The sequence below is a fragment of the Mercenaria mercenaria genome, chromosome 11 (assembly GCF_021730395.1).
Source record: "Mercenaria mercenaria strain notata chromosome 11, MADL_Memer_1, whole genome shotgun sequence".
Classification (NCBI taxonomy): Eukaryota; Metazoa; Mollusca; class Bivalvia; order Venerida; family Veneridae; genus Mercenaria; species Mercenaria mercenaria.
In genome coordinates this window covers 9,413,093-9,424,585 of record NC_069371.1, presented here as the reverse complement: position 1 = coordinate 9,424,585, position 11,493 = coordinate 9,413,093, and the positions used below count along the sequence as shown (strand labels likewise).

At 33.3% G+C, this 11,493-nt stretch overlaps 1 protein-coding gene across 1 annotated transcript; it reads right to left on the bottom strand.

Annotated features, from left to right (window-relative positions):
* Window positions 1-3,740: 3,740 nt before the first annotated feature.
* On the bottom strand, window positions 3,741-7,550 carry LOC123531808 (leucine-rich repeat-containing protein 4-like). The gene is made up of 2 exons (XM_045313067.2): window positions 7,344-7,550; window positions 3,741-6,196 (listed from the first exon to the last, which is right to left on the bottom strand). Exon 2 carries the CDS (start codon window positions 6,193-6,195, stop codon window positions 4,648-4,650), a length of 1,548 nt encoding a protein of 515 aa, XP_045169002.2. The 5' UTR covers window position 6,196; window positions 7,344-7,550; the 3' UTR covers window positions 3,741-4,647.
* Window positions 7,551-11,493: the final 3,943 nt, after the last annotated feature.

The window sequence follows — 11,493 nt, the reverse complement described above, 5'->3', positions numbered from 1 at the left end:
CTTGGTCCCAAATTACTATTACTAACGATCACTAATGCTTTCAGATTTTCAGATTTATCCATGGCATGTAATAATATTGTGCAAAATGTTGTACAAAACTAAACATGTCAGATCTGAACAATACACTTAAATGACCCGAAGATGAAAGGAAGACAACTCAAAAACTACTAATACAGAAATAATGACAGAGTATATTCCCCCAAATACTGCCTATTAATCGACTTGAAACTATAGAAGAAAAACTTAATGTTCTCCCTTATACCACATATGAAACAACTCAATAATGGGGGGGGGGGGGGGGGGGGTTCAAAACATTTACATGTTACACCAGAGACCAAAAACAATGATGCGTTATAATCAACTTCTACATAGTCGTAATATACAACTAAGACATGACTTGACACTGACGGAAAAATGCTGGAACATTTCTTGATATACCGCGTATATTTTATCTCCAATATGAAAAGGTGCGATGGCCCGATCTGAAATTCGCTTTGGACCATATAATTACATCAAGCAAATCAGAAGCTAAATTTTTATTTATGAGAGACCCTGCAAAAGAGGAAATGCTTATAAATTAGAAAAAAATAGTGACAAGCGACAAGGTCACTTACACTTTAGAAATTGTATTGAATATATCTAAATATTTATTTTAACCGTGGAAGTAGGTGTTTCAATTAAAATATTTAGAAAATAAAATGATGTCGGACAACATTAATCTGAAGCAGAAAAATGAATCATTTCGGAATGGAACAGGTGCTAAAACGTCCATTCTTATGCACGGACCTATTTTATTAATCGTGTTTTTTTACGCGGTAACGAAAAAAAAAAATCAAGCGAGTGTTATCAAACATTTGTCATAGTGGTTCTATGCTAAATTCCAATATACATGTACAGACAGATATCAAAAATTACAATTTCGAGAATCAGGAGAAAAACTCTTGACATCACAATTTTTATAATATTTTAATAAAATTACAGTCATCATGTAGTAAAAGTGTTCTCACATGCAGCTACATTCTACGATTTTTAAAATAAATTTCATCAATTAAAATATAAGACAGAATGTTAACATTTAGAGTTTGAAAATGATGATAGCTGAACTACGGAAATGCCGATAGCTCTTTTCCTTATCACCACTTTTTGCTGGTGGCGCTATGGTTTAGTAGCCGTTGTATCTAATAACTTATTCTAACACGATCCGATTCATTTTCCTGTTAAACAAAGAAGGCAGAAAACGGTGAATTATTATACAACAAATCACTGTTCTGACGTCATAATTATTAAGCCATGGCGTCAAACGGCATAACGGCGCGCTGGAAAAGAAACCGATTGATATTTAATGAATGTCATCAAGGATGTACTTAAAATCCTTGGTAAGGTGTTAGAATCGAAATAATATATCTCATTACGTGATTTGCTCTTGAATAAACCGTTGTTTGTCTTTCAGATGCGTATTATTATATCACTCGGGCTGCGCCCTCGTGATATAATTCCTTCGCATCTGAACTCTAAACAATGATTTATTCAACGACAAATCACTTGATGAGATATATTATTTCTTAAATATTTTTGCAGTTAGCATTTATACAGGTATCACGATAAAAATTTTGACCATAGCTTTTGAATCCCATAGAAGCGTCTTTACCTTCCTTTCTGTGTGAGCACTTGCAAATGAGTTGTGAAGCTGAGGACATGCTATTGCAATACATAAACCTAAAGAGAAACTATAAGAACGTTGTTTCTTACTGCGTAACTAGTCAACGGTCTTCACAAATCTTTCAGTGTGGGTATGTTGGTAAATCATTATAAATGGGGCGCTTACCAGCTTATAGAAACAAGAGGGCCATTATGACCCTGGATCGCTCACCTGAGTAATATGAGCTACATGTTTCAAACATTAAACTGATGATAAAATATTAAGAAAGTCCGTAGGTCATATTCATGGTCAACGAAATTCAGTTTTACGACTGGTGTGCAAAACTGTGTAAGTCATCAAAATTTCAAGGCTGTATCTTAAAAAACAGGACAGTAGGTCAGTAGGTCATATTTATTTATTTATTTGGGTTTTACGGCGCACCAACACAGTAAAGGTTATATGGCGCCAAACAGGACTACAAATTTTGGTTTCACGGTCACAGTCAAGTGACGTCATATTACTTGGGGTCATCAGGTAATTATAATTAAACAGTCTTGGAAATAGGATCAGATGATTTTTTAAGTATTGTTTCCTATATAACGCACATAATAGCTAAGTGACCCCAGGCCGGGGCCTCTTTTAACCAGAGGGGCATATTTTGAACAATTTTGGTAGACGACTACTAGACAATGCATCATACCAAATATCAAAAGCCTAGGTCATATAGTTTCAGACAAGAAGATTTTAGAACTTTTTTCCTATATTAGTCTATATAAAACTTTGGACCTCCAGGACAGGGCCTCTTTTCACCCCGGGGGTACAATTTGAATAATTTTGGTTGAGGACTATAAGAAAATGCTACAAACCAAATATCAAAGGTCTAAGTATTGTGGTTTCAGAGAAGAAGATTTTTAAACTTTTTTTCCTATTTAAGTCTATGTAAAATCTGGGACCCTGGGGCAGGGCCATATTTGACCCTTGGGGAATAATTTGAACAATCTTGGTACAAGACTACTTGATGATGCTACATATCAAATATCAAAACCCTAGACTGTGTGGTTTTGTACAAGAAGATTTTCAAAGTTTTCCCTATGTAAGTCTATATAAACCATGTGACCCCCGGGACGGGGCCATATTTGACCCTAGGGGGATAATTTGAACAATTTTGGTGGAGGACACTAGATGATGCTACACACCAGATATCAAAGCCCTAGGCCCTGTGGTTTTGGACAAGAAGATTTTCATTTTTTTCTTATATAAGTCTTTATAAACCATGTGACCCCCGGGGCGGGGTCATATTTGACCCTAGGGGGGTAATTTGAATAATTTTGGTAGAGGACCACTAGATAATGCTACATACAAGATATCAAAGCCCTAGGCCCTGTGGTTTTGGACAAGAAGATTTTTAAAGTTTTTTTTTTCCTTTGGCAACCAGAGTTCTACATGAAATTCAATTCTTTGAACAATTATGAAAGGGGCCACCCAAGGATCATTCCTGTGAAGTTTGTTGTAATTCTGCCCAGTGGTTTTCAAGAAGAAGATATTTTTAGAAAAATGTTGACGGACACAAGACGCACGACGCACGACGGACATTGAGCGGTCACAAAAGCTCACCATGAGCCTTTGGCTCAGGTGAGCTAAAAAGTAACCTTGTTTTATTTCAGAATTAACAAAACGCCAAGAAGGAGTTACGTAAATAACTTACTTTACAAAGCTTGAGAACTTCTTTAATAACAACTTTTTAATATATGTTAAATATCTTACGATATGTTTACTTCTTGTTTATAGAATGTTAAGGATGTGCATGTTGTCTATTCAGCTTATCACACTTTATTTTGGTAACGTTAATATTCATTAGGTGAATATTGCTCATTTGGCCGTTCGACAACGGCCTTCACCACAGACAGGCCGTAAAACTTGTGTGTGACTGCGAACAGCAAAATTCATCTTAATAAACCTCAAGTTTGTGTATTATTGTAACATAATTATGCAAGTTTTAACACTAAAATAAAGGTCATTTCTGAAAAATAATCATGGTATTTATTTACAATACGTAATAGAAATAGGCACATATATGTACCTTGAAAAGAGAATACGACACTTCAGGATTTTAAATTTATTAAGGTCTAATAGCATAAACATTTTTTTTCAAATAAATAAATAATAAGTGTGCACTTAGCTTTATAACTTTCCTTGCAAATATAAGTTAATTAGAATCATATTTAGAATGTGTACAATAATATGACAATGTGTAAAATGTACCAGTCGTTCATCTTTTTTCACTACAACGAGTAAAATTTCCAACCAGTCAACTTCACACTTATTTTTTACCAAAATTGTTTCAAGATATCAAGCTTAAATGAAAGAATTATGTAACACACAAATGGTGACAGCATGTCCTGAAACGATAATTGTATAATGCTTGATATTAATAGAATAGTATTGCAGATGTAAGATTTTTGAGTGTATCACGATTTAAACAACAACAACAACAAAAAACACAAATTATCATCATGAAAAAGGCAAATTTGACTACAAATGTCTCATGTGTTTCAAAATATCCGGGTTATCATGCTAATATGCTACCGCAAATATTAACCCTTTGATTAACAATAGTTTGTATTAACAGACATTTTTCTGCGCCTTAACTAAATGTTCAAACCAAGGTTAGAAAATGTTGTAATTCAAAAGTATTAAAATAAAATTATCCTAGTAATTTTGTAGTTTTTTTCTATACGATGACTCATTCTCTATATAAGTCAGCACAGATTGTAATAGTATTGAACAGGAGTGTGACTTTCAGTGATCGGTAAGTAAACTGGCCACAGCCTGAAATTGCTTATTTAGCATTCGATTAAATACAATACAAACTGATGATAATTATATGTATAAAATTCTTTTCAACAAAATATACTTAAGAATTGAAAGTGGTCGCTAAAGAATTCTGTATTTCCAATGTATAACATCTATATCATAAAGTTAGATAAATATCACTACTCTATCAAATGCTAAATCAAAGCGATCGCAAGTGTTAGAACTATTAGAAACAAACACAAATGGTTTGCTTCAGACCCATTTACATTATAACTAGATCTGTCTGTTTTAAATGAAACGTTTTGTGGCTCTTGCACGTTTTTTGATGGTTTAGTCCTAGTTTCAGCTTTTATTTCTTCAGTTTTGTTGGGAATCACAACATTTGGATTCGTATGTTTTGGTACGTATTTCGTCGAGTCTAATTTAACATCAATCGTGGAAAATTGTGCGGCTTTTGTGGCTGTTGTTGTTGCCTCTGGTGACGTGGAGAACTCAGAATGTGTCTTAATTTGTTTTGTCACACTTTCTGGTGACGATTGTCCGGGAAGTAGGCGTGCTTCTGTTGGTTTTTCTGAAGAAACTACATTTGAAATGAACTTAGGAGGTAGGTATGTTGTTTGAGGTACTTGTGAAGACGCATAAGCTGAGATAGACTCACGAGGTAGAAATGTTCGTGATGCCGCTGAAGATGATTCAGTTCCAGTGGCTCTTTGGGGTATAAATGTTTGTCTCGATGCTCCGGAAGACGTTTCTGTTGAAGTGGACTCAGTTAAACGAGACGGAGACCCTGTTGCAGGTGACGATGAAACAGATGATGATGTTGACGATACTAAAGAAGTTGGTGAAGTCGTGCCGATGGTCGCAAGTGTCGCTTGTACGGATGCTGCTGATGGACACTCATAATTTTCATTGGCACTACACTGCAGAGTTTCTAACGAAACATCTTCCCAAAAGACTTTCTCCTCCGAGTTTGGCACCTTGCACCAATTTGAGAAGAGGTACTTTTTCAGGCTGAGATCATGTGATATCCAAGTGAGATCACAACTGCAATTCACGCTGTTCGAATAAAACGAATGTTTATATGTCTGATCTAGCAATGCCTCAGCACTACCACAGCCAAGGTAGCCAATATTATTCAGGTACATTGAAAACTCATGCACATTTGAGAAATTTAAGAAGGCATACGGTTGCATGGTTTCAACATCGTTGGTATAAAAACTGAAGTGCAGAAGCTCGTCGATATTGCTGAGAGCAAATGACTCAATGTTTGTCACCTCAGTCATGAATAGTTTTATATCGTCCAGGGCAAATATGTCGGTGAAAGCATATGGCTCAATTGTACCAACTGTTGACATGTACAGAGAAATGGCTCCAATGTCTGTAATGTTACTAAAAGCATATGATTCTATTGTTCCAATTGTCATTTCGCTCAAACTGATGAGATCTAATAAAGAAAGGGAACTAAATGCACCGGATGAGATTTTACCGACACTTCCGCTGTAAATTTCAATCGATTCCAACGCAGGAAGCTTGTCGAAAATTCCCGCTGGAATTTCGTCTGCGTCGATTTTCGTGATACTAACAGAACGTGTGTCGTCCGGAAAACCGGGAGGAATAGATTTTAGGCCAGAGCATGTGACATAACCCGCCAAACAGAAACATCCAACCGGACACTGACCACCCGCTGCAATGACTGGTAAGAAGAAAATCGCAAGCAATGGAATCAGTGATATTTTCGTCATTCTGAAATACAAGAGAGAAAAATTGAGTACTGACACCTGCACAACAAACAAAACATTCATAAAATAAGCATTTATCACCAGCATCAAAATTATTAGAGGTTATAGTGCAGCAAAGATTCAGGCATAACTTGAGAATATTGAATTCAAAACATCGTGCAATTTTGGTACCATTATTAATACTGCAAGTTACATTAATCTTTTTACAAAAACTAAAGAAAAAGACAAGGACAAAACAATATTTTAGAAGAGAATGAACTTATAGTGCATGTTTGTGCAAATCTAACAAAAAGACAAATGTCTATAATTAAAAGTAGTTACTGTATGACCCAAACGTTCTGTTTCAAAATATACCATAGATATCATACTTTAGGTAAAGAGCTCTTAAGGTGGCAATACTTTTCTTTAATTTGGATACAAATGTATATTATTTTGAGTGTATTATTTAAAACAATAAAATATGGTATTTACCAATATAAATTTCAGCTATTTTGAATAATATATGAAATCTTAAAGTCAAAATGTTACTCAATAGTTTACTGGATCCACTTAAATCTTATCCAGTAGTGTGTGAGTTTTCTTATTTATTTAATTTATATTTTTTCGTTGTTTTTTGTTTATAATAAAACTTTAAGGCGGCCCTTTAAAAGCATAGAACCAAACCAAGCACAGCACAATAATAGCAGACTCGGTTTGACTGAGTCAGTCCTAGAGCGGTAATGAAATATGCAATAACCCTTATGTCCTCTAGCACCTGCTTAACCTGCGTTCTGTATGTTTAATTTTAATGGATCATATCTTATATGTCAATGTATATTATGTAATGAGGTTCTATATGTACAAATTACTGACTAAACTTTTGTTCTGTTCTGTTCTGTTCTATTCTATGTTTAATTTTAAGGGACTAAAACAGATAATTGATATCATACGTTTGCCTTTCAACCTTCATAATTCAATAAGCTTCAACTACCAGCACTGATGTATAATCCACAATTCGATCTCGCAAAATTATAAAGAATATTCACACAAGAAACCCTGTTAAATTCAATTAATTAATCAAATTAACACTTGAAGGTGTATCAATTAACATCAAATTAAACAGAAAAATAAAATGAAACACAAATAAATTAATAAATAATTATATAGCATACCTCAATATACTTTAAGAAAATCCAGATGTTTTGATTGAAATGCCGACAACTTATCCCGCAATCAGTTATCAAAGGATATTTTATTTCTAAACAATGATAACTGTCCTGTATATACTTCCAAACTGAAGTTCTAAATGTGCAAACAGCCCTTTTATCTTCTTGTGATTTATATACAATGCAATTGAACTAGAGATGATTCGAAACTGTTGGCTGATTTTATTGGTGACATCAGAAAACGATTTAAGGAATTTCACAAAAATATTTGCCACAGTTAAGAGCTAAACATAGATTAAGGCTGACAGAAACCACAATACACAGTAACAACAAACAAATACTAAGTGTCGTTTAAGTATCTTTGAGGGGATGTTTAGTAGAGAAATATCACTGTGATGTTGCCTAATATTTGGCAAACAAATTATTATAGAAACAAGATAATCAAAAAGAAACCCGGCAAAGAGAAATTTGATTTGCCATAGGTTGTGTTGCTTGATAGAATTATCTCGGCGACTGATTTTTGAATAAATTGAAACACTTAAGTTCGAAACATTTTGCGGTGTTGAAGTCTGTTACGTATTATTCGTATTCAATCTTGATATAAATATAAAATATAAACCATTACTGCTCAAAGCGACAACATTTGTTTTTAAATACAACAAAAATATTCGAAAATTAAAAAAATGAATTGTTTTGAGTATACTTTGGATACTTTAAACACAATGTAAATTTTATTTTGAGTTTTTCAAGTTTCAAGTTTATTCAATACTCAATTCATGCATGAGCATATTGAAATATATGAGGCATATATAAACATGAACGTGTCTCGTCACAGGAGGGAGAGACGTTTATAATAGTAGTCAACATACAATTTAACTTATCAACATAAATTGCTTAGTTTTATTGATCTGTCACTGGTCCTGAATTGATTCATAAGCGACAGTGATATCACGTTTACTTAGAAATGTCAAATAGAATTGGCCAGCTAGATAAAAGGTGGCGTTTCTAACAGAGACGAATCAATAAAACCAGGTAGTGCATCGAAACAAATTCAAACCTTGCATAATACAAATAGTTCCTAAACATTACCTGTTATTAAATTTCATAATAATTTCCTTAACAGACATACAAAAGTGTCTATATTTATCAAAGTGTTTTTGTTGATGTTCATAATAGATTCAAACATCATCTATTTGGACGTCTTAAATTTCGTTCTAGTATTTCTCTGAATACCGACAGTTTTCATTTAATTTAACACAATATTCCTAGCATAAAAGCTCTGTTAGTTGTCATCTTTTCATGGTCTGTTTTAACGGGAAAATTGTTGGATTCGCGTTTACATTTTATACATCTATATTATATGTTGACATAGTACCGTTCAAAGCTGGAACTCTTAACAACTTTTTTTAATTTACGGAATGATCGTGATAATTCACAAATAGATAGACTCTACGTTTAACACAGACAACGTAATTCTTTTAGCACCCTTTAACCAAATTTACAATTTACGTTGAGGGAAATATAAAATTTATTGTTTTTTTTTTTGATATCACATATCTCTTGCTATCAAGATATGCTTAGCGGCAATGTTATTTTCGTGTAAATTAACTCCAGAATCTCTCGGATGTATGTATCCCTCGCTCTGAAGGCTTCGTTGGTACAAAATTCGGTCTGAGATGTTTGATAATCACGTACTAAAAATGCGTTTATCCTTACACTATTATGACCGATACTTCCTATAAAATTCACAGAGTAATATCGTAATAAAGTCTGTTCAATTACAAGTTCCTTTTATGGTGATCTGTTATTGACCGTTTCTAAATTTTTACATTCAAGTAAGTATGAGTGAAGTTAGGTTCATAACGGACACTTTTTTCGTTAAACAATCGAATTTTATTTTTAATTGTCTTAATATGTATAGATCTTGTGGGAATACAGTTCTTCAATAAAAAATCGATAACTTCTGTTTAACCCTGTATTGTGTTTGTATGTTTGTCATAATAGTAAAGACTCTAACAATGTAAATTATTATAATTTTATTTAATAACGAAAGTGGCTTACTTCAACCCCAAGCCAACCAATCAGAACGCACCTCACTTGATCTCCGCAAACTGACATATGAGCAGTGTAAGTGTTCCGCACAGTATTATGTTTGTTTGTTTTTTTTTTATTTTAGCAGTGTCTGGATAAACAGTCTGTAGCTTTTTGGTTGAAAACAATATTGTGGTGGCATATTTCTGCCACGAGATAGATAAGTAGCTATCGCGATATTCTAAAAAGAACTGTCTCGGTAAAGCAATATTTTCTGAAAAAATCTCAATAGTCGAATGTTTCCTGGAAAAAATATTGTGATATTACATTATTATCTCAATTCTTTTTCCTTAAGTGCCAACAAATGCCATTCATAAACTAGATATTTATCCCGATACCTTATTTAAAATCTTGAAATATCAAACATTTCTGAAAAAAGATATTTCAGTAACCTAAAATTTCCTGGAATAATAATTTATTGCGATAATGTTTGTAGAAAAAAGCACAATTTTGCAGGAAAGTTGAAAAAATTATCGTTATAGCTACATAGCTATCTCGTGGCAGTTGGCAGTACAAAATAAAAAGAAATATCTAGAAAATATCATTTATTGCTGTTATGCTTTCAGAAAAAATGCACATATTTCCTGGAAAGGTTATAGTTTTCCAGGAAATATGTGCATTTTCTGAAAGCATAAAAGTAACAAATAATATTTTCTAAATCGCAATAGCTATTTAGCTATTTCATGGTACAAGACATATATACATTGTTCGATCACTGGAATATTATGACGTTATATTGTTGATATATAAGGGATTTTTAAATTACAATATCTTTGAAAATATTGCAATAATATTAACGGCAGTCAAGGAAAATGATCTAATATGTCAGCCTGTTTTGCTGGAGTTTTAAAGTAACTTCCTGTCATCATGTAAGATTGTTATATTTTTGCTTACCTAGCGGCGCACGGTATCCAGTTTGCAGGTCACCTTTTATTTTCCCTACAGAAAAGATAAGCTACAAGCACGCATTGTGACGTCATTATCATAACGTCAATGATAAAGTGAATGCACCGTTTTATTATTTATAACGTCTATGTTAAAGAAAAATAATCCTACATGTGTCAGACAATTGTATTTCAAATAAGATAATAAAACCTCGGATTTTCATTCCGATTTGGAAACCCCTGTCATATTAGATCATTTTAATACCCTCTGTCTTCAAGAGTAGAAAATTAATACTCCTCCACACCCGCCCGCAAAATGGCACATATGGTCAGTATTTTAATTTACAATGAGTTTCTACATAATCACCATAATTTCTGCTGTTCTCTGTAACAAATAATTCACCATTTCATTTCGCGTACATAAATTCTCTCTGTACATCTTAAAAAATAAATTAATAAAAATGTAACAATGTAAGGAGCTTCAAAATTAACTTCGCTGAAGCTGGTTGACAACCTAAAATATCTTAAGGGGTGGTGGAGAGCCTTAAAGTATGACGCGAGTTTCTATTAATCACGATATCTTAAGTACAATCTAAATTATTTCCTCAAGTGCTTAAAACACTTTTATGAGTATAAATATATATTTGTAATTATAAAGAAGTTGTTATTAGGACACGTTCGTGTCATCAATAAGAAAAATTATCATTATGCAACTAGTAGAAAATGTAGGGACTTTTCCACGGTGAATTTCTACGAAATTGCAGTTTCAGTTGCTGTAAAGTTAAAACAGCAACCCCCGCGGCATTGAAACCGATTTCTCGGAAGAAATGCTCTCAATTATATCTAGAAAAATATCTTAGAAAAGGAGCAATAAATGTACGTTTTCATACTTCCGAGCAAAATTATACCATTCTTTCTCTATGGTTATAGCAACACACTAATAATATTTAGATTTTAATCTTACATCGCAACGATTTACTCTATTTGGGGATAGCTTTATCTTGAAGTATAGAAAACAGCTTTTAGTACATGGTTTCCCGAGGTTGTTATTGAAACAGTTAATTTGAAATACTGGTATGATACCTAACCGAAGTATCGTTTCTATACTTAGCTTCAGCACTTTTCCTCCAGAAATACTTTCTAAATGTTGACGGGACATTGTACGTTTCTCAAAGTCATTA

Bases quoted from the DNA above. Each gene is read 5' to 3' on its own strand.
- LOC123531808 (XM_045313067.2), bottom strand. From the start codon at position 6,195: ATGACGAAAATATCACTGATTCCATTGCTTGCGATTTTCTTCTTACCA.